At 34.3% G+C, this 25,254-nt stretch overlaps 1 protein-coding gene across 1 annotated transcript in view; it reads left to right on the plus strand.

The window, feature by feature from the left end:
- The window catches only part of LOC150109717 (uncharacterized), a 490,804-nt gene that overhangs the window by 49,108 nt on the left and 416,442 nt on the right, over nt 1–25,254 (plus strand). The window contains exons 4-6 of the mRNA XM_090403072.1: nt 6,816–6,925; nt 18,486–18,608; nt 24,059–24,181. Coding sequence (XP_090259198.1) covers nt 6,816–6,925; nt 18,486–18,608; nt 24,059–24,181 — 356 coding nt within the window. The remainder of the gene's footprint in view (nt 1–6,815; nt 6,926–18,485; nt 18,609–24,058; nt 24,182–25,254) is intronic.

Consider the following 25,254-nt stretch of genomic DNA (forward strand, 5'->3'; position numbering starts at 1 on the left):
TTTTGGATTTGATCATCTCATCAGAGGATAGTGAGGTGTCAAATCACCTCCAGTTGGTGATCATGAAGTGATTACCTGGGTGGTTGTGAGTACTTCTATGAGGAAAGGGTATGAAATAAGAAATATATAATAGATAAGAAAGATAAAAAAAGAAAGAATTAAAAATAGATAATAAAAATAAATTGAAAAAAAAAATAAATATAAGATAAATAAAAAAAAAAAAAAAAAAGGAATGTAAATGAGGACAAAGGAGAAGATAAGCTATGAGTGTGAATACTGGTGATTGTTTATTCACCTGCTGTTCTTTGTTTGCCACTGACTTAGTTGTTTTTGGGCTGTGGGATTGGTTTTCATCTGGATCTTCCAGTTTTCCTCCTCAGAAACACAAAACTGACTTTGAGCAGATTTAGGAGTTAATGTAAAGGAATTTAACTAATTTGAGTTTTACCATTCCCACTGTAGATGGATTATCTGCCAGATGGCTGGTAATAATATTTCAACCCACTGGCAATAAGTCTCTAATTTTTTTATACCTTTCCATCATATAAAAATTAGAAATGGAACATAAAAACTTTGTAACATTGTTTCTGTTTTGAACAAAAATAAGAAAGAAAAAAAGTTGGTAGCAATAGTGGTATTTTCACACACAAAAGAGTTGAAAGTTGGAAAGAAGCTTACAATAGTAAATTTGTTTGATAAATAAGTTTGAATTTTTAAGAAATGCTTTCTTTATATATATTGTTCATTTCAGAGTATAGGATTGAAAAGGTTTATACTCAAATTCATTACCTTTCTTTTAATATTATTTAGGGTTTAAAATTTTTTAATCGATTAAAATGTTTTATAAAAAAAGTAATCTTGTTAATTTATAAAGATAATTTCTCATTGTTTGGTATGTAACCTATATAATAAGTATTTCATTGATTGCTGATTTTTTTAGCATATAATAGGACATTACCACATATATAAAAATAACCGAGAAGAAACGCTTCAATTTTTATGAAAAATGAAAATAAAAATTATTCATTCTAAATTTTAATAAAAATTTTGTTTTTTAATTATTAATATTTAATATTAATATTTTAATATTATTAATGTATGAGGAGAGAGAAACTGTAAGCAGATATTACATAATGGATGTACTCTGAAATTATAATCTAAAAAGTTTATTTTTATATGTTAGGATGGATTTGCAAAATTCATAGTTTTACTGAGATGGCATGAATTTTTAGATTCTAGGTAACTGTGTTATCTGGAGTGGCAGAGTACGTGTAAGTTGGGAGGGAATAAAGCATCTGTGCATTCCAGATGATAACATGTAGCTGTGACATCTGCTGTCAAGATACAGTTACTTAAATAATCACTTTTCCTTTAACCAGTTTTGCTCGTGCTAAAATAAATGAATTAAATTACCTAGATTAGAGTTATTTAGGCAGTAAATGTTAGTTTAGATCAAAGCTATGAGGTTTAGATTGCTGTGTAAAAGCTAAGATAGCTTATTATTTTTATATTAAATATAACCTCTGCACACTTCCATTTTTCTGAGAATTTGTAATCATACACAAGTTAGTTTCATTATAATTGAGGTCACTGACATTGATAGAATGTTGCTATTGCCATTACTCAAAAAAAAAAAAAAAAGTGTAACATTTACAACATAACAAAAGAAAAGTGTAACATTTTTAGACTTAATAAAGTATTAAGAGTGTTATTTTATTTTTATTTTTTTCAATGATTTAGAAAAGAATAATTTTAATTTTCTATAAATGATTTATTTTCGAATATTTTTAAGTAATACCCCATTACTTATTACATATAAGTAATTTATGTAATTTATTATGTATTAATGCTTTTTGGTCTCTTCCACTTTTTAACCATCTCTTTAAAGGTTTTCCTTTCTTTCTTTTTCTTTACAGTTTATATTTTAGTTTTTTGATTGCCTGTTAGGTGACATCTTCTATTTACATGTTAAATCCATTTGTTTCTATAATTATCTGTTATTTGTAAGATTTGTTCTTGTTGTAGCTTGTATAAAATTTCTGTATTTCTTTTTTTTCCCTTTAATCTATCCTGCTGTTTTTCTCAAAGATTTCATTTCTGCTAATGTTATTCTTTGTTTATTTCTTTCTTTTCATTGTTCATGTTTCACTTTGATATAAGAAGTTTAGCTAAAAACGAATATTCTTTTATTTTGTTTTTTGATGGGAGGGGATTAGAATTCTCCATTTGATTGAAAGGAATGAGTAATAAACAGTTCAGGAAAACATTGGCATTTCATTAGAAATAGACTAAATATAGCAAATTAAAGATCTCTATTGTTGTCGACATGGGTTTGTTAAAGGGAGATCATGTTTTACTAACTTATGCTTAGATTTTGCAAAATCTTTTGATAGAACGACAAGCTGTTAAATAAATTGAAATGGTAGGATTGGATAACAGACTTCTGAGTTGGATTGGTGACTGGCTGTCAGATAGGTATCAGAAAGTTGTATGTGGAGGTGCAGTATGGTGAAAGAGGAAGGTCACTAGTGGTATGCACTTTTGGGACCATTGTTTTTCAATTTGTATATTAATGATATTGGGATGAGTTTAACTAGTGATATGCATCTGTTTGCAGACGATGCAAAATTGGGGAGAGCAATGCAGAGTCAAGCAGATGTTAGTCTTATAGGAGGACTTGAATAGATTGCATGAATGGGCAGGTAAATTGAACTGTCATTTCAGTGTTGTAAAGTGTAAGGCTTTGAAATTTTGTAAGCAGCGATGAGATGCAAAGTATACACTTGGTGAGATAAACTAATGGAGGTAGAAGAGATGAGAAATCTGGGAGCAGTGGTGGACAACAACCTGAAATTCAGGGAACACTTGCACAAGTTGTGAAGACATCACATTGGATAATAGCATTAATGAAGAGGATACCGATGTTCAGAAATAAAGACGTTTTGATGTCATTGTATAAGGCCTTGATCAGGCTTCATATGGATTATTGTGCACAGATTTGGTCACTGGGTTTTCATGGTAGTGATGAGGATATGTTAGAAAGGGTTCAGAGAAGATTCACAAAGGGATGGTCAGTCGTCTTTGGAATGTTGAGTATGAGGACAGATTGAGAGAAATGTAAATTGCAAAGCCTTATGGATAGGAGGATATGAATGAGACACATGTTAGTCAGGTTGTTATCAGGGTACATGGCAGGAATTTGATGATGATGAGTTTTTCACGGAATGGGTGATGGGGATAAAACAAGACGCTATCTCTGGAAAATGTATAAGGAGGGTGTGAGCAGAGAAGTGAGGAGCAGGTTCTTTACATGGAGAGAGTGATTGGCGAGTAGAATGCATTGCCCGAGCGTGTTGTGAATGTAGACACATTGAATCAGTTCAAGGCATGGTTGGATGAGTTTTGTGTGTGATAGTGTGCACCTCTCATGATGAGTTCTGACTTCAGGGAGGTCAGATGTTAATAATAAACTACCATTTTGTTTACAATTTGTTGTGATTAACTCTTTCTCCCTTCTTCGGCAATCTTCTAATTTCCATTTTCTTTTGTTTACTTGTGAGAAAGCCAACATTCCAAAAATGTATTTACTACTTTATTTTGTTTTTTGCCCAAATTGATGAAGCCACCCTAAAGCTCAGTGATTATATTTTATTTTAATAGTAACACAAAAAAAGCATTCACTTGGCCCCAATAGCAGTGCTTTTCCTCAACACATAAGCAGTCCTTCCAGTTAAGTCCTTCAAATTACTGAAGAATTGCTTTCCCAGCATAATCAGATAAACAATACATTACTTGAAGAAGTTTAGCTAAAAGCATTGAATAATCTAAACTTTCTATTTTCTTGTATTCAATAATTATTAAAAATATCATTCTGCCAATATTGTTTTGTAAATGTATTCAATTTTGTCTTCAATTTGTTTTTTCAATTAAATTTAATTAAAAATAATTAAAATAATTTAATCGTTTTTGGTTTAGTAGCTAAAAATTGTATTCTTATTGGTTCTCTCTCTCACTGAAGGCCACACTTGTTTTTATCAAAAACTAAAACAAAAGTGCCTTAGTATCCTATAATTCAAAGCACACTTCCTTTCAGACTTGTATAAGGCTTTTCATTATGGTCAAAACTGGTCTGGGTATCACTACCCAGACAACTTTTGACCTTTATTGAGGTCAGCAGGTTCCAAACCCAGAAGAGATTCCAAAGTTGAATTAATTAATACTTCCCATATATAAGTAATAAAAAAAGTGTATGACCTTATTATTATTTTCCCATAAAAAGTACTTGCCAAGAAATTTTTTTATTTAATCCTTTATCTAAGTGTAAGCTGCACATGAAGTATCTTCACAACTAAGCTACTTGTATATACAGAGGCCTATGATTTCAGTGTGTGCATTATGATTTACAAAAATCATACACCAAAAGAAATAGGTTGGAATCTGTTCTCAACACAAACAGATTTTGGTGCGTTGCACAGAATGTAAGTACAGGAATACCTTGTATAGCGCGGTTAATTGGTTCCAAGAAGTGTCCGCGCTATGCAAAACCGTGTTGTTCGAGGTCTATTTATAAAGGTTTTCAATTTAATTTGTTTATTACAAAAATTTTGGATAATAAAAATGTTTAAAAATGAAAAAAATTGTTATTTTTATTAACTAAATAACAAATAAAATCCTTTTAAACTGATATAAAAGTTGTAGAAATCAAAACAAACATTGCTTCAATTTTAGCATACAGTAATTTACTTTTTACTAAAGTAGTCTTTTAGTGTTCGTTGAACCATCCTTGTCTTCTTTGTCTCTTCAAGTACTAGATCTCTGTAGCATTTGATGGCATTATTGAGACTTTGTCTCACTTTGATGCTTCTTTCCAAATTCGGGTCGGCATTTATGAGAAAGTCAGATGCTTTGTCGATTTTTCTCACAAAAGTTGAAAGGTCAGCAAAGGGAAATTCTTCAACCATGACATCAGTGGGGTCATCTTCGTCTTCTTCTGCTTCATAGTCTCGTTGTTGTTCCAACTCCAAAAGGGTTTCATCATCCAGATCATTTGAATGAGAATCAATACATTCGTTCTTTGAACAATGCGGCAAGATATTATGCCATACGACTCTCATATTGCTTTGAGTCACCTCTTGCCAAGATTCATAAATATTTTGAATGGCATCTTTTATGCTAAATTTCTTTCAAAATTCACTCAAAGTTCAAGAATCTTCTTCTGCTGCAGCTTTAATAGCTTGAGCAAAAGTTCTTCTTAAATAGTAAGCCTTGAAAGTGGATATAACGCCTTGATCCATCGGCTGCAGAATTGATGTTGCGTTTGGAGGGAAAAAATGAATCTTGACATTTTCATCCAAGTCAGTCAATAGAGTTGGGTGGCCTGGCACATTGTCTAATAAAAGCAAAATTTTGAAAGGAATATCATTCTTTTTACAATAGCTGATTCAGGGCAAAAACAAGTTTTAAACCAGACTTCGAAAATTGAACGAGTCACCCACGCTTTTTTATTCGAACGCCAACGAACAGGTAAATTGTTCTTTGTAAAGCCCTTAAGAGCTCTTGGGTTTTCTGCTCTGTACACTAACAGTGGCTTCAATTTTAAATCACCTGATGCATTACCTCCTAGTAAAAGTGTCAATCGGTCTTTTGACACTTTATACCCAGCTTGTGTTTTTTCCTTCTCTGCTAGAAATGTGCGCGATGGCATTCTTTTCCAGAACAAGCCACACTCGTCAGCGTTAAAAATTTGATTATCTGTGTAGCCGTCCTTCTCAATAAGCTCCTTCAATTCATTGGGAAACAATTCTGCAGTTTTACTGTCAGCAGTTGCACTTTCACCTTGGATTCTTATGTTATGGAGTCACATACGCTTTTCGAAATTGTAGAACCACCCGCGACTTGCTATAAACGTTTCACTGGTTGTACCTCCTTCATTTTCGCTTTCATTTTCATCTATTTTGTCATATAGGCATTACTTTTATCTGGATTATCATTTGACTCAAAGGAATCTTTTTCTGATTACAATCTTCATTCCAAATCATTAGAAGGCATTCCATATTTTCAATTGTAGAAGAAAGATTTCTCGTGATCACTTTTGACATATAAGAAGCGGTGCTCATTCCATGTTGTTTAATCTTTTCTTTGCTCGGAATAATTGTTTGTACAGATGACTCATTCATTGAATTCTCGTGCTATTTTAGCAAACGAAGCGCCCTCGTGACATTTTATAATTTCAAGTTTCTTCTCTAATGTCAACCACTTGTGTTTTTTTGTTACTCCAACAGTGTCTTCTTTGTTTTGTCTCTTTTCACTCATACTTAAATAATAAAAAAATATTAAATACTAATATTAACGTAAATAATGAAATACCACAGGGAAAGAACGTGTCTACGTGAGAGCCAATCGAATAACTACTGCATAAACGTGGCTCTCGACTGTCACTTGTGGTGCCCGGGAGTCGCCAGTCAGTGTTGACAATGTTAGTGTAATAATGATAAGTGTAATAATAAAAACTGCATTAGCCCAAAACCCGCGTTGTTCAAAACCACACTATACAAGGTATTCCTGTACCTATTATTACTGTTTCTTTCTCTGACTTCATGGTTTGAAAGATTTTAATGAAATTTGGGAGCTGAGATCCTCACTGAAATTTATCAAGCTATTTTATGTTATAAATTTTGGATAAAAAAATTTAAAGGCAAAATTAACCATTTCACAAATTAATTTTTCCATGGTTATTAAATTCTAAGAATTTGGAAGTTACAAATAATATTCAACAGTTTTCAAATTTTAATTAATGTTTGGTACTCTTTTTACAGACTTTATTATATGCAGTCTTGTGAATGGTTCTACAGCTATGTTAGGAAGAAATTTAAGCATTTTGGTAGTGCTAAAATTCTAGAATCACTTTGCAGTAAGAAAAAAGAAGGTTAGTTTGTATTTTCTCCCCTAATTAAATACAATTACATATTAAAATCTGTTAATACTAAAAAAATGTTATTGCTCTTATAATAAATTTAGTTTAATCTTTTATCCAAGTGTAAGCATACAAAGTTTGTGCCTGAAGTATCTTCAGGACTGAGGCAACTCATGGTAAAGGTGGACCAAGCTCTCATCACTCCTTGTCTTAATATCTCCCATAATGCAAAGCACATCTCGTTGTGGACATTTCTAATGCTATTAAGGGAAGGGCCACTACCCAGACACCGGTTTTGACCTTTATTGAGGTCTTGTCAGTGGGAGCCAGACCCAGAAGTGGTAATACTAAGGCAGAAGCAATGGAGAAGTCATATTTACCTATACAAGTTGCCAAAAGGTGGACCACCTTATTATTAATTTACTCTGAATTTAGAGAAAGATGTTGGAAGTTTTTTTTTCCTTTAGTGGATTTTTTTTTTTTTAACTATAGTGTCATTATTAATGTTGGTGTCTTCCATAATTATGCTGTTAGAAAGGCTTATGAACATAATTGCTAAACAGAGAATGCCCAATCTCCAGTATATATATGGCCTTGGACAGACAGTGTTCTCTAGGCACAATTATTATTATTACAGGCAACTCCAAGGAGTCTTTAGACTCATCGAAGGAGGCCCTAAACATCATGTCAAGAACAACTATTCAACATCCACACAGTATCTATCATTCTTTGCTTTGAACTCATTCACTGTCACAGCATCCAGCACAGACTCTGAGAGCGCATTCCACTCATTCACCACTCTAAAAGTAAAGAACCCAGCTCTAACACCTTTACTAACCACACTTGCCCAGTTTCCATGGATGTCCCCTAGTCCTCCCACAACCAGCCCTGTTCTCAAAAATATCTTCTGAATTAATCCTATAGAAACCCTTCAGCAATTTGAATGTCTCAATCATATCTCCCTTTTTCCGCCAATCAATCAATTTCTGCAACCCACAAATCTTCGACCTGTTCTCATAAGGTTCATTCCATAGACCTGCTATCATTTTGGTCACTCGCCGCTGGATCCTCTCCACCTCCTCCCCATCAAGAAGAAACCTAGGACCAAATATGGGCACAGTAGTCGAGATGAGGTCTTATCAAGGCTGGGTACAGAAGAACAATAACTTGCTTGTCTCTGCTCGTCAAAGTATTTTTCAGTAACCAAGTGATTTGATGAGCTGATTTAGCCACTTTTGCAATTTGCCACCTAAACTTCAACTCCCTATCCACCAACACTCCCAAATCTCTAACCTCATCAATCTCCTGGAGTACAGTTCCACCAATGTGATATACTGCTGCTAATCTTTTTACCCCAAAATGCATAACCTTACACTTTGCCACATTAAATTGGCATTTATTCTCCTTAGCCTAGTCTTCCTTTCTATACAAATCATCCTGCAAAATTTTGACATCATGTGCATTCACTATTGCTCTACCCAACTTTACATCATCAGCAAACAAATGAATAGTTCCTCTCAGATCCTTTCCTATATGAATAATGAACAAATTAAATAGTAGTGATCCAAGAACAGAACCCTGCGGCACACCACTAGTCACAGGTCGTCTTTTGGACTCTACTCCTGAATAAACTACTCTCTGATATCTCTCTATCAACCACCCTCCTATCCATCTCACCAACATATGCTGCAGTTTACTGATTAGAATTCCATGTGGTATCCTGTCAAAGGCCTTAGCAAGGTCCAGCAATAACACTGTAAACCCATTACCTTTATCTAGTTCAGCTGTCACTGTGTTATAAAACGTGAGCAAGTTACTGAGTCATGATCTACCCTTCACAAAACCATGCTATCCCCCATACAGTATCCCATTTTCTTCTATCCATTCCTGTATTTTTCTCTTGACTACTTTCTCCAAAACCTTGACAACGACTCCTGATATGCTGATCGGTCGGTAATTTGCAACAGCAGTCTTGGAACCTCCTTTATGCAATGGAACAATCTGGAAGAGGAAGTGACAGTAAAATTATTCACCAGCTGATATGAGTTATTATTCAAAATATAAGAGTTATTACTCTTATATTTTGAATGTGTATAGTTCCCCTCCCCCACTCAAAGCAGTTATTTAGTTTTGATACTCTGTAGAAGGTAAACTTATTAGGAAAAAAGAGGATGCAACATACTGTATTACTTTAATCTCTTTATGCATGTACATAGTTCATTTGCTTGATACTTCTGTATATTTATTTATATGGTGCAGATAATCACTTTAGACCTATAAGCATAGAGCTGACAAAGTGCCATATGAAGACTTGTGAACTACAAAATTCAAGAAATTTTTTTAGCTGTTATTATGATTATATTTTTTATGTGGATATCAACTAATGTTTGTCTAATGATAATCTTAATGAATGGAAAGATATTTTTGGATTATGCAATGTGGTGACATCCTTCACGGGCATACTCAACTCACTGCAATTAACTAGAGAGCTAATACCTCTCCCATTAGAGGGTACAATATTAAAGTAGTTCTACAAACTGGCAGCTGGATAGTAGATGGCATTGAATCTGATGGTAACATATCAAGGATGCTTCTAATCAGCTGGTGAATAATTTTACTGTCACTTCCGCTTCCAGATTGTGCCTAGAGATCACTGTCTGTCCAAGGCCATATATATAGACTGGAGATTGGGCATTCTCTGTTTAGCAGTTATGTTCATAAGTCTTTCTAACAGCACAATTATGGAAGACACCAACATTAATATTGATACTACAGTTCAAAAAAAAAAAACTTCTAGAAAAATTAACAAAAATCAAAAAATACCACAAATTCAATTAACAGTAATCTTTAAAAACAACATGATTCCACAGAAAACTTTTTTCCATATTTGCTTCACCAACATCTTTCCTTGATACAAGCACTAATGACATGCATCCATACTTGATGCATATCATTAGTGCTGTTATTTCTCACTAAACCTCAGTGATGTTGGCATCCTCAACAACTACTGTTCACCTTAATTATTTAACCTACATGCCTCATGATTACTTATGCAAGGACAGTTCATGCATTTGTCACATATATCTCATTCCATACCAGAGATGAAAAATCTTAAATCCCCTCTTTATGGTCTACTTTTTGATGGTCCAAGAATTCATATCACTTTGTTCTCATTTGCTGTTGACAGAGTTAATGGAGGACGAGGTACTCTTGGGAATAGAATATGATGCTTGAAAAGATAAGAGGAGCTGGAGTATCACTGATGATTTCAGAAAGAGTTGTGTGGAACTTGAAGAAAGCAGTAGTGATAATGGCTTTGAGGTCATTTGATGTGAGGTTGAGATTTCCTGCCTGTGGCAACACCCTACTTATCTCAACCTCACATAAGTAGAGTGTTGCTACAGGCAGGAAATGTAGAGAAAGATAATTCTGAAATGTTTAGACAAGCTGCTTGAGTGATAGGAGGGTGATGATAATGGATGATTTTAACTTTGAAAGCCTGTACTTGAAGCAGAAAATAACAAATGTAAGGAGATTTAATTCCTTCAGCTATTTAGGGATAACTACCTTATGCAGCATGTGGTTGAAGCAATGTGTGGGATATGCGTTGGATTTAATATCATTTCATACAGTGATGATAGAAGATGTCATCATTCTACCAATTTGGGAGAGCTATGTGGTTTTGATGTGAAGAGTGGCTAGCCAGGCATAACCTTCATGAACAAAAGAGATGTGTGAAATTGCAGAGCAGGAGCTATGATAAATTAAGGAAAGAGATTGGTGATGTGCAGTGTTTTGATCAGTTGAAGAGGAGAGAAATCAGCAGTGCCTGGAACTTGGTGTAAAATCAGTTATGGCAGTGTCAGACTGCATTCTAAGGTTAGGAGGATAAATAAAGTAAGGGTGAAATTGATGCATCATGAAATTATGGAGGAGCTTGCAAGAAAGAGGATGTTGTGGAGGAAATATAAAGAACAGGATACCCCCCCCCATCCACACGAGCAGTACAAGGACAGGGTTGGAAGGTGACAGATGTAGCAAAGAAGGAAATTTCACACATGAAAAGTGATTGAAGCAGTAAGTGAAACCTTAGAGAATTCTTCAGTTATGTTGCTACTATAAAAAAAGGATGAATGTAAAAGACTGACTTTAGTTGTTGGACATGAAACATAGGTCACATTTGTGAAGATGTGGAAATGTTCATTGAGTGATTCATGTGGAATGGTTAGGAGTAGTATTGAACAATAACAGGAAAGAGAAAAGACTGACAGTTCAAGCATGGGGAGTATTTGGAATTTTAAATAACCTGGATGTTAATAAGGTTGCAGGACTGGATATATAGTATATATATATATATATATCCAGTTAGTGACAGCTGGAAGTCATTGACTTGATTGTTCAATAGTAGTCTGGCAACAGGAACAATCCCAGAAAAATAGAAAGTTGGATGAAGAATTTTTGAACAAGTTGGAAAAAGTTCCATTATAAAGCAAGAAGAATAAAGAATTTTAGCTGTTATAAAGGTAACTGAAATAATAGTTATGGAAGAAATTAAAAGGAAAATTTGAACTTGATAAATGTAGTTTCTCATATAGAAGGAGAAATGTTTATCACATATTAAAAGTTCCATGAGAATAGTAAGATTTGATGGCTATTTTGAAGAATAGATATTGCAATTGATTTTTAAGTGTTCAGTCATTTTGGACTGAACTTGGAAATCCTTTGTACAAGAAAAGAAATAAAGCTGTGAATCTTGAAGTTAAAATAACCTTTCTAGAAAGGAGGAATGCTAGACAATGTTAAAAATTGAGGATTTTATTGTCCATTCCTGAACTTTTCATATCTCTTACCACGAGTAGGAAATTAACAGTTATTTTCAAGATGTAATCGAAAAGTGATTTTTAGAATAGGAAACTCTTTCCGTTAAAGAGACAAAGAAACTGTTTCGTTCAACTGTTATTTGAAGCGCAGCTAAGTTAGGAAGAAAGATGTTCTTTTTGGCTAACATATTTTGAGCCTAGATAAGATGTTTATTTATTTTTTTCAATTTTAAGATGAGTTACTGCAGTTAAAGTTTAGAATATAGTATACTTTTTTTTAAAATTTATCTTAGCATTATTATAATTTTTCTTTTTGTATATAGAGGTGAGAAGACTTAAGATTGAATTTTTAAGAATATAAACGATGGAGTCATCTTGGCAAAATACATAAAGGATCTTACTTCTGTACTCAGACTTCAGTATAGAAATCTGGTGTCACTGGCAGCCTATTTTTACACTGCTAGTGGTATTAAGGCACAATTGATGACAAGAATTTAATATTTAAAACTAAACTTACTACACATAGTAGTCAAACTTTCTGCAAGAAGGGTGCTTAAGGGTCAAAGCTATATAACTGAGAGGAGACCTCCACATAGCCTTTAAAGGAATGCGGAGAGCCGACCAGGGTTTCTGACCTAATGTCCAATCCTCACCTTCTTGTGGTGCACCGTGTTAGGTATCTACCTGGATACTGAACGAATGAGGATGGGCTAGCAATTTCGGATTTAGTCAACCAAATTTTATTCTTATTGGTTAAACCAAAATAAAAAATGATGGTACAACATGACAGAATTTCATGCTGGCTGGGGTCTCACCCGGTTAAACAAGGCCCATTTGTTTTTGCCAGGAAACCGGAACAAACAGCGAAAAGTCAACTACTGAAACAAATCCTAAAACCCACCCCAACTCAACATCACCAGAGTTCAGGATCAGTACTATCACCATAAATAAGAAGCATGAATGGTAAAGAAATGGAGCTAGCTGAGAAATTGGATAACTACCAGATCAGCATAATAGAGGTGACAGAAACAAAAAAGGCAAAAACTGGTGAGATCTTTCTGAGCAATAAATACAAAATGTTATATTCAGGCAATGACAATCAAGGAAAAAGGAGTAGCCATAGTATTCAACACTAAATACGAGGCTAATATTCTTGAATGGCAGGCATTTTCAAGTAGAGTGATGTGGGCAAATATGAGAATGGGGAACTGGAAAATGAGACTTATTTGTGCCTATGGTCCCACAGAAGGTTCTACTAAGGAAGAAGTGGAGGAATTTTTTGAGCCATTGGAGAAAGCAACTGACACAATGAAAAAGGAAAAGTTGATCCTTGTTGGGGATCTAAATAGCAGAGTAGGAAATGATTGTCAGACACAAATATTTTGGGAAAATTTGGAGAAAAGAGCAAAGCTAATAACAATGACAAATACCTGTTGGATTTCTGCTCAGGACATGGACTGGTTATTACTAACACAATGTTTCAACATAAAAATGTGCACAAATTCACATGAACAGAAGAGGCATGGAACAAGAAAGTCTCATTGATTACTTGACAGCGATGTTTTCTCCCTGGTGCAGGACACCAGAGTGTACAGAGGATATGAAATTAGAAGTGATCACCATTTAGACTTGAGCAGGATAAAATTGAACATCATATTCAGAACAGGAACCAATCCTTGGAGATTCAGCGGCAAGCCCTGAAGAAAACACTGATTGATTCAGGCAGAGAGGCATGTTGTGAGGTTGTCTGTAAGGACAGAAAAATCAGAACTCCCTGGTGGAGACAGGAAGTTAAAGAGGCAGTGAAAGAAAAGAAGAAAGCATATAAAAACTTCCTGCCGAATAAGTCAACTTAGTCTTTTAGAGAATACAGAGAAAAATGTAAGAGAGCTGAACACTGTGTAAAACTAGCTAAATAAAAGTCATGGGAGGACTTTGCTAAGAACATAGAAAATAAATATCAAGAAGGTGGCAAGATATTCTGGAGGTTGTTGAAGAAGCTCAGAAATGGAGGAAAAATTGCTGTAAAAGGAAGTAGAGGTGATAAAGGTGACATGAAAACAGGAAAAAAAGATATCCTTGAAGTATGGAGTAATTATTTCTAAAAATTGCTAAATGAAACAAGCAGTATTAACAGCACAGTGGTAAAAAAAACACGGCCCATTCATGCAGTCAGGAATACATATCAATTCTTGAAGTAGAAAAAGCCATCAAAAGCCTGAAATGTGGAAAGGCAGCAGGAGTAGATGATATTCGATCAGAAATGCTCAAGTATGGAGGTATAAAAGTCGTACAGTGGTTGCACTGCATAGTTCAGAAGGCCTGGAAAGAGGGATGAATTCTAGATGATTGGAGCAGAGCTCTCATAGTACCCATATATAAAAAGGGAAATAAAACTAAATGTTAGAATTACAGAGGTATTTCTCTATTGAGTGTTCCTGGTAAGATATATGCAAGTATACTTGAGAAATGGTTGAGCAGGATTATGGAAGAGAAGCTTGGTAAAGAATAAGCTGGATTCAAGCCAAATAGAGGCTGTCAGGATCAGATTTTGATTTCTCAACTAACGACAGATAGTTGAGAAATCATGGGATTATAACAAAGATCTGTATTTAATTTCTGTAGATCTGGAAAAGCCATATGACAAGGTACCAAGAGTGAAGCTATTCAATATGCTACAGTTATATGGTGTCAATGGGGCATTATATCAAGCAATACTTAGTCTTTATTTGAGTTGTAAGTCACCAGTTAGAATTGAAGGAAGTACGCAAGATGGGTTAATGTTAAATCTGGTGTCAGACAAGGATATGGATCACATTATGAAGGAAAGTGGTATATTATACCTGATATCAAAATTTGAGATGTTAATCTCAGCTCTTTACTTTATGTGGATGATGTTATACTTCTAAATAAATCTGCTACAAGTCTGCAAGATTCCCTGGCCAAATTGAATAACTGTTGTAATAGATATGGTATGAAGGTGAGCATTAAAAATACAGAGACAATGAAAATAAGCAGAAACACTGAGAATATTAACTACATTGTGAATGGAGAACCTATAGAAAAACATTTCAGCTACTTAGGCACAATTTTTAGTGAAGATGGTAAATTAAATATGGAAATAGACAACAGAATCAACAAAGCTGGTATGGTAGGAAGTCAGTTGAAGAAATTTATATGGAATAAGATTGAAATTAGCCAAAACAATAAATTGGCTCTATTCAAGCTAATTTTAACTTATGTATCTGAGAGCTGGGTCAGAATTAAAACACTTGACTAAAGACTAGAGACTGCAGATATGAGAGTCCTGAGCAAGATTAGGTTCATGAACAGATGGCATCAATGGCAATGTCATTTTAAAAATGAGGATATTAGGAAAGAACTTGACATTGTCATCATTCAGGAATGTGTTAGCAAGCTAATCTCAGGTGGTATATGGTCATTTAAATAGAATGGGAGAGGAAAGATCGAGCCTGAGGAAAGATATGTGACTAGTATATCCGGGAACGGGAGCGCGTTCTGATTTTCAAATTCTCTCCTTCGTGGTTTACCGCAAACCAACACATACTGGCCAATATATATGCGCTAACTCATATCACTACCCATCGCAAAAATTTGGAGTCATTAACACCCTTAAAAACAGAGCTATAACAATTTGCTCTAATCAACAAGCTTTTACAAGAATTAAAGATTATTAGCAACACATTTATAAATAATGGCTATAACAAAAATACTATTAATAAAGTTCTTCATAAAACTTTATCAAAAAAAGAATGTACTAAAACCATACCATCCTATACATTAAAGGGTTATCAGAAAAAAATCAATAGAATCCTACACCATTATAATCTCAATGCCACTTTTAAACTACCTATTAACTTAAAAAACATATTCAACTCCAGTTAGGATCCTCTCCTCCCATTGGCACATCCTGGTGTTTATTGCTTCTACTGCACCTGTAACTTGCTTTATATTGGTGAAACTGTATGTACGTAAAAAAAAAGAACACAAAAGACGCATTAAATATAACAATTTTGGTGAAGCAGGCATCTCTGATCGTGCTGTCACCCTACACCAAATTGATTGGAAAAGTATCTGCTCTCTACATCATACAAAAACCTGGTGTGAAAGAAAATTTAAAGAAGCCTGTGAAATTTTTATTAACCACTCTAATGTCATCAATAATTGTGTCATGAAAATTCCAAGAATTTGGATGGCACATATTCAGTCTACTTAGTATCTAGCATACTTTAGGACTTTAAGCAATTTTCAGCTTTTATTGGAAACTATTCCACACCATTTGGTTGAAAATTGATATGTATAATCACATAGTTTTTATACAGGGTGTTCGGGATAAATTTGACAGTTTCGTAAGGAAAAAGAAAATCTTCTTTGTATCTATTAAATTTAATGAATTGACAAAAAAACATTACAGGCAGAGTTAATTACAATACTATCAACAAGATTTACTCAAAATAACCACCATTAGCATCGATCACAGCTTCAATTCTGCTTCGGAACCTCGAACAAGCTGATGCTACAGTCTCCCTGGGAAGGGCCGCAAAAACTGTTTTAATTTTATCCATTAACTGGGCTTTTGTATTACTGGAAGTGCGATTGGTGTCTTTTTCAACTGCGCCCCATACAAAATAATCCATGGGGTTAAGGTCTGGGGAGTTTGGAGGCCAAACATTTGGACTGGTGAAGTCGTAGAAATTTTCAGACAACCATTTTTGACTTTTCCCAGAGGTGTGGCAAGGGGCCGAATCCTGCTGCCATACATACGGCCTACCATTGGCTACCCTTGTTATCCAGGGCTTGACTACAGTTAGCAACTCCACGAACAAAGCCCGAATTCCAATGCCAGGGTTCTTCAACACCTGTTCCTGCAGATTTGCGAGGAATTCTGCTGTACGAACGCAATCAGATCGTCTGCTAGGGATCTTTCTTCTTGCTACATCCTCGTAGTCACCATTGCAAGTCTCTAGTTCATGCCTGATTGTTTTTACTGTATTCAGGGAGCATTGGGCAGCAGTCGTAATATCCTTATTTTGATGGCGGGCACGAATCATCATGATACAAGTTATTCTCTTCCATGATTCAGGTGGGTTCCAGCTATTCATCCTTTCTGACATCTTGTATGTGAATGAAGAAGGGTCCAAACTTTTAAATGAAGAGAAGTGTGTGTTAATACATGTAACTTACGGAAAAATATAATTAATTATAAATATGTCAAATTTATCCCGAACACCCTGTATATATATAAACATGTTGCTCTCCAGCCCAATTTAATTTTGTAACCTAATAGATAATAATAATAGGACTCTGGCTTTGATGTAGTAAAGTTTTTTTTTTTTTTTTTTTCACCAGAGGCAGGCCGATAATTGTTGCAACAGTTGGTTAGTAACTTTAGCAAACCATGTAGATTGTAATGCAGCTTGTTTCTCTTGTTTCTTCATATCAAGGTCATCATCTGAAACATGTGTGCGTGCTTCAGATGAACTTGATATGAAGGTCGAAATGTCGAGTATTCATTTTGGTTTATATTAAACTAAAGTTTTGCTCTTAACACGGTAGTTGCTCCATAATTTTCCATAATGTATTCTGATCACCATGTAAGCATGAAAGAAAGGAAACCACTCTCCCCACTTTTTTATTTTTTTTTTCAAAACCAAGCCCTCATAAATTCACACAAGATGACATGTAATTATATGTACTGGATGACATATAATCCACTCCTTAACAGAGTAATTTAGTGTGTCATCCATAATACCAGTAAATTATTATGGTAATGGTCAATATATTCAATACGGTAAATTCATAACAGTAAATTATTCAATATTCAGCTAACAGATTCAATTACTTTCATGCCTATTCTTTCCCTGAGATGTGTCATATGCAAAGGATTTGTATCTTATTAATGTAGAGTATAATTACCTGCACCTTTAGAAATTTAAAATACAAATTCCATTGCAGAATTTCTCTTAATTATCAGTGAATTATATAACCAGAAAGCAAAAAGTTTTCTTCCTTCTAATATAATTTTGATTTCTCTAGAAAGTAAATATAAAATGTTCGTAGAACTCTCTAGTTTCTTAGAGCTTTTGTTCCAATTTGCTATCTATCTGAGAAATAGCAGGTTGGAAGTACAAGATGATTTGTTCTATTCTTCCCCATGGGCAAGTAACAAATGTACCACATAAATGGAGTAAAAGAGCACCAGGAAAGATTAAAAACGCTACTTCATTCTTTCAGCATTTCACTTGTCACTGAGACATCTTCGGAAGTAGAGTATGAAAACACACACACACACACACACACACACACACACACACACACACACACAAAGGCCACAAAGAAATTACTGAAACACTATTCCTTTAAGATCCCAGTTTACATCCAAGGCCCCTCCAACAGGTGATCACAGAGGATGTCCCAAGTTAAACCTCGAGTCTTTTGTTTACATGTTTCAATATTTTGGGAAGTTTTATGCATCTATATTTATTTAGATTAGGATGATTTCTAAGAGCAGTAGTAGATTCTAAAACAGCTTTTCACTTCTAAATCGACTGTGATAGCAAGCTGTTTTTTTTTTCCTCTTTGATTCATAATTTGTTCATAATTCTTAGTTGCAACATCGATAAGTAATAAAAATGATGTCTTTCGAGTGTTATTAACAGAATAAGTGTATATATTTGCATAAAAAAATTTAGATTTGAGGATTTAAAATTGTACTTTATATATTTTTGTAGCTGACAGTGAAAATGATTCTGGTTATGGTCCTCCAGTAGATAACAAGTCACCTAAAATACTTTTATCATTGTTTAATTCAAAGTTTTATCCAGAAGATCCTGAATATGCAGCTTCTGTACCAGGTAAGTTGTCAGTTAATTTTTATAATTTTTACAAAACACCTGAAATCTAGAGGTCTGAATCTCCTTATGTTGAAAAATCTAAAGAGAAATTGACTGCAAGATAAAAACCCACTATTGGTCACCTGAAATACCATATCATGATTTTCTGCTTACATTCATACGTACCATAATCCCTCAGTTACATGGTAACATTGTGAAATTAATTTCCTAGTCAGGTAATTAAAGGCACAAATTTGTAATTCCTGTAGATAAGCTTATACGTTGGTTATACATGGCTTTTAATTTTTCAGGAAATGACAACATATACTAGAATATTAATTATAAAATCTTTAATTAATTACCTTCCTATATTTTTGCAATGTTACATTACCATCATCAGGGATCACAAAAACAATGATATGCACATGCAGGCACTAACACTGAGCAAATGAGGCCGAATAAAGGCAACAGAAGTTGTGCCTGGAGTCCTAAACGGTGTCCATTGGGTTATCTTGGCCATTGGGCTGAAGATCTTAAAATGAATTAAAAGTCTTAAAATGATTGAAGAGGTTTTTCATAAAATGATAAGATGGAGGGAGAACAAGAGATCATCTATGGAAGTTGTATCAGGAGAATGCAGCTGACTGAAAGGCATTGACGAGAGTGTGGTGTCTGCAGAGAATTTCAGTGTATTTATGGCATGGCAGAATGAGCTGTGCATATGATAAAGGAATATCCAGTGATGAGTCTGACTCCATGTGAGCCTTGAGATAATAATAATAGATGGGGCATTATATTAAGCGATACTTAGTCTATATTTGAGTTGGAAGTCAGCTGTTATAATTGAAAAAGTTGCAGGAAGATAGTTTGATGGTGAGACAAGGGTGCACATTATTTCCACTCTGAGCATTTCATAAAGGTTGAGAAGATGCAATTTGCAGAGTCTGTTGTGTAGGGGAAGAGCAGTGATATGATAGAAACATATACAAGTTGGTTAGGAATTGTTATAGAATTAAGATTGAAGAGGTTTGTCATAAAATGATGAGATGTTAATTATCATTATTAATTTCATCTATATGGATCACATTATGAAGGAACATGGATGTTTTCAACTCTTTACTTTATGCAGATGATATTATACTTCTAAATAAATCCATTACTATTCTGCAAGATTCCCTGACTAAATTGAATAATTGTTGTGATAAATTTGGTATGAAAATCAGCGATAAAAAGAAAAAGACAGTGAAAATGGGCAAGAAACATTGAATAACATCAACTGCATGCTGAATGGTGAGGCTATAGAACAAAAAATATTTTTGCTATTTAGGCACAATTTTAGTAAAGATGCAATTTAAATGTGGAAATAGATAACAGAATTAGCAAAGCTGATATGGTAGGAAGTGAACTGGATAAACCGTATATGGAATAAGAGAGAAATTAGTAAAAACACTAAACTAGCTGTATACGCAACAGTGTTCAAACCAAATTTAACTTATGGATCTGGATTAGAAATAAAATATTTAATCAAAGACTGGAGACCACAGATATGAGAATTCTGAGAAAGATTACTGGAAGTGAAGAGATAGTATCAATATTAGTATCATATTAAAAATGGGAATATTAGGAAAGGACTGGACATTGTTAGCATTCAGCAATGTGTTAGCCTTGCTAATCTCAGGTGGTATGGTCACTTAAATTGAATGGGAGAGGAATGATTTACAAAACAGGTATTCTTTGTCAAGATGCCAGAAAAAAGAGCCACAAAGATCTAGGTGCATTGATACAGTAAACAGTGCCTTAGAAGACTGAATATAAGATCTGGTAATATGGGAGTCTTGGCAGATAACAGATTAATTTGTAGGAAAACTGTCGATCAGAAATTAGTAATGATTTAACTTTTTCATATAGCACTGTATGATAGTATACAGTGCTATATGAAAATCATTATGATATCATTATATCAGGAATTTGATGATGACATTCTATTTCTGCCTTATGCTTCATTTTTAGGTATATTAATAGGTGCAGAACTGGCTGCCATCATTTCTCAGCTTTTTGTAATGAATGAGACTTCTGGTCAATAGCCATTCACTGCCCAGCTTAAAACATACAGAGCAAACTTCTTCACCTTCTCCCTCATTCTGTCTACCATTTTCAGTCTTCTCACAGTTGTTTCCTAAAGACTGCAACTTCCACTTGTTCAAAAAAATCATTACCTTCAGATATTCCAGAATCTCCAGATGAGATTTTTTCCCTTCCTTGGAATAAATATTATAAATATATTGTCTTGCTTGACATAAATTTGTCACATGCAAGGATTATAAAAACTTAATTTTTCTGGGACAATTTTTAACCAATTGCTTACTCACCTCATACAAATCCTACACTGTGTCATTATTAGATTTACATTATTATTACATTTGCATAATACATTGATGCTTCGCAATTCGATACTAATCCATCGCCGAACTAATGTCGAATTGCAGGACAGTATTTCCCATATAAGTCTTTGGAAAATAGATTAATTCGTTGTCGGACCTCATCCCAACAATGGGATGGGGGTCCGTGTTCCGTGTATTTCTCTCCTGAGTGGGAGAGAAATACACCATATTATTTACTTTACTTTATGTATTTTACTATTGTATAACACACTAAATTACAAAATACACTATTGTATATTGTAATTTAGTGTGCACTATTGTATACACAATACATACACTCTATTGAGCCTTAAATGTTGGAAGGAAATCTTCTTTGCTTGAACAGGGATGAAGAACTGATCAAGGGTGGACTGTCGCTCCCTCTTTTTCAAGATGGTTTTGAAGCGATGCATGACAGGGTTGTTGAACAAGTCTGTCATTCTACTCACATCAGCAGTGTTGGGGGTGCCATTCCAAACAAACAGACTGCACCTTCTCCAAATGGAATAAAACTTATTTAATGGCAGCTGTTTTCATCGGCCCTTTTTCCCTGCCATATTCTTCAGGTGAAATGCCTCTCTCTTCCCTTTGTTTGCTGTTCGCTGAGTGCTCTGAGTTCTTCCACAGTCATTTCGTCATTGTGATCCCCCACAAGCTCTTCTACATCAGCCTCATCAACCTCATCAACATCAAAAACATTAATAAATAATAATAATAATAATAATAAAGTTTTTTAAAACATGCAGTCACTTCTTAATCCATGGGTTGGATCAGTGACGTTGTGTTTGGAGGCAAGAATTGGACTTTGATGAAGTCAAAGTCAATTTTAAGAATGTCCTCTAAGTCTTGCGGCATTGTCAAGGAACAACAGAAGCATTTTCAAAGGCAAATTGTTGTCAGTGAGGAACTTCATGCTTGGGGCAAACGCCTCAAAAATCCAATCTTTGAAAACTTGCTGGTCTACCCAGGCTTTTGCATTGGATTTCCACATCACTAGCAGTTTGGGCTTAATGATTTTCTTCCCAAAGCACCAAGGATTTTCTGAGTGGTAGACCAGAAGTGGCCTTAGTTTAAAGTCTCCACTTGCATTTGCTGCCAATAACAAGGTAAGCCTATCTTTCATAGGCTAATGGTCCTGGGAGCTTCACTTCTTCTTGCATGATGTAAGTTCGATTTGGCAAGCGCTTCCAAAATAACCCAGTTTCATCCCTGTTAAAATTTGCTGTAGCAGGTTGCCTTCCTCCCTGATTAAATCTTTAAATTTTTTCACAAACTTTTCTGTAGCCTCTTCATCTGCACTAGCAGCTTCCCCCGTCTGAGAACACTATGGATGCCACAGATTCCAAGGTAGAACTTCCTGTTCTAACCTTGAAATCTGTGAAACCAGCCCCAACTTGGTTTGAATTCCTCAGTTTGATCTGAGATACATCCTGGAGTTTTCTTCTGCAATTCTTCAAAAATTAACCTAGCCTTCTCACAGATTATTGCCTGAGTTACTGGATCTCCCTTCATCTGTCTTTCTCTAATCCAGGTGATAAGCAGCTTTTCCATCCCTTCATTGATTGAAGATCTATTATTGTCAGAAATCTTCATTGCACCAGCAGGCATCCTAGCACTCATAATCTTCTCTCTCTGTTGCCAAAAAGTTGCCACAGTTGACCTAGGAACACCATACTCTTGAGCTACATCTGTAATTGTTCTACCTTTCTGCACTTTATATACAATTTCTTTTTTCTTCTTTATGCTCAATCAAGTGTGCTTCTTTCATGAATTATTCCTCTGTTAACTTCTCTTTGGATTCATTCTTAAATTTCACTCAAAAAATAATAACTGCAGATGCACAAAATTTTTACTTTCTGAAAAATTCAGAATTTAAAATTAGCACAAACAACATGAGTAAACACCAGTGCATTCCAACAAAAAATTACAAATAACAAATAACATCGCACAATTCCATGCACTTGCATGTGCCAACTCGTGAAATTCAATTGTCAAATTGCGAATCACCACTGCATATATATAATATTACATTGTTCTCATATTTGGATCATTAATTATATGTGATATCGTTATAATTTTGAACTTTGTTAGAAGAAAATACAAGATTCTCTCTCATCAATTCACATAGAGATTCTGCAGTTTTCATCTTTTATAGATATTTTCAGTCATCATGTTTCAGAATTAGCATTATACTCATAAGAAAGATGAAAAACGAATTCAAACAGCAGAAATGAAATTTCTCAGAAAAATAGCTGGTTATACCAAGTGGGACCATAAAACAAATGAAGAAATTTTACAATCCCTGAATATAAAACCAATTAATTACTACATAAGACAGTATAAGCAAAACTGGATAGAACATTTAAATCGACTGGACAACAGCAGACTACTAAAAATATTATGCAGATATAAAATAAGTGGAAAAAAAAGAATCGGAAGACCAAGAAAGAGATGGCATGAGACTGGAACAGGCCACCTGGCCTAAGATCCATGTTAGGAAGAAGAATTCCCGAATGTTTCTCTGAATCCATTAAGAGAAACAGGCACTTAAGTTCAAGACTGAATTCGGATCACTGCTACACTCGATTCTTAGTACAGTGAAGGATCAAAAAAAAACTTTGTTGTGAAATGTTTGCTATAGTGAATTTCCTTTACAAATATCATTGATGTAGTATATTATCATTGCAAGGAAGTTTGATAACTAGAGTTGATTGCATAGGTTGAAATGTTTGTGATCACAGTAAAAATATGGATTAATACTGTAGCTGTAATAATAGAAGTAAAAGAATTTCAGTTGAAAACATTTTATCTTAAAATAATTCATTTACCCATGAAGCATTGAAAAGCTGTAGGTCATTATGGTGGATAGAGTAGATTTAAGTAAACCAGGTATCCTCTTCAGATACTAATTATAATCTTTTCTTGCATTTTTGACTTCTAATAAAGGTTATATAATAAATAATTTGCATTATGTAATTCAGAGATAATTGGCCTAAGCTGGCAATTGAGCATTCTAATTTTTTTAAATCTTAATTCTTTTGCCTATTTCAGAATCCCAGCAGGACGATATAACACAAACTGAAGTACGACAGCATATTGAATCAATAGTGGAAAGTGTATTAAATGAACCTGTAGATGGTGCCCGCATAGACAGGCCTTACTTTCATCCTCAGTGTAAGTAACTTCTTCTGTTAATCAATTTGACCTTTTATTATTTTTGATGGTGCTCTCTAGACTGCATTAGGAATATATAACTCATAATTCATTTTAATTTATGTATTTTATGTTACTCTCACCCAAAAGATTATATGTGAAACTATAGTACATTTGGTACCATGGGTGGATGTTTTTTCCCCATATTATTAACCTTATTATTATTTTGTTATTTTATTATTATTTGCATTTTTATTTTTTATATAGTACAGAAAACCCTATTCTTAGAGACCAAACATGGAACTTTTGCAAGCCACTTCAAGCCTCAAGTAAATGAAGCAGTGATCTGACACCAGGCAGTGATATTCATCTCCTACCTAAACACAATTGCAAACATCCATGCCTATGGTGGGATTCGAACTTGTGACTTGTTCGTTGGAGAGCAGGTACGTTAACCACTTGGTCAACCAGGCCACCAGATTGATTCCATTTCTATCATAAAGTCTTTAGTTAATGGACTATTATATGTGTTAACATAAATGATCCTCAGTACTTTTATTATTTGTGACATAGAGAGAGAGAGAGAGGTCAACTGGGTGTGATTTTCCCAAGAATAGTACCAAGTTCTTTGAATATTTTTCTTAGAGAGATAAGGAACCTAATTTTTTTTTAAAAATCAAACATTACTAAATTTTATAAGATGAAGTAATAGAAATTTGCTGCTGATGAAGTTTGCCAAAATGTCAGTGATAATTCATCACTTTGTGTAATAATATTTTGGCAGGCAGCTGTATGTAGGTGAGGAGGATTTCAATTCTTTTTTGTCATACAAAAATCAGTTCATACAAAACTCTTATATGAACTGATTATTATTTTTTTCTAATATTATCAGCTGTAAGCAGCAAGATACACTATGGGAAGGCAGTATGGTATACTAAGTTGAAGTGCCATTTCATTTTCTGCATTCCTTATATACACATACCTACCACTGAATTCATCATCAAATTCTTGATATGTACCCTCAAGGATGTATAGAACATGATAGGACTACATGAAAAATTTACATCATTACTAACTTCCTATCTACAGTTTTC

The sequence above is a fragment of the Typopeltis vanoorti genome, chromosome 2 (genome assembly GCF_054136105.1).
Source record: "Typopeltis vanoorti isolate ZY-2024b chromosome 2, IOZ_Tvanoo_1.0, whole genome shotgun sequence".
NCBI lineage: Eukaryota > Metazoa > Arthropoda > Arachnida > Uropygi > Thelyphonidae > Typopeltis > Typopeltis vanoorti.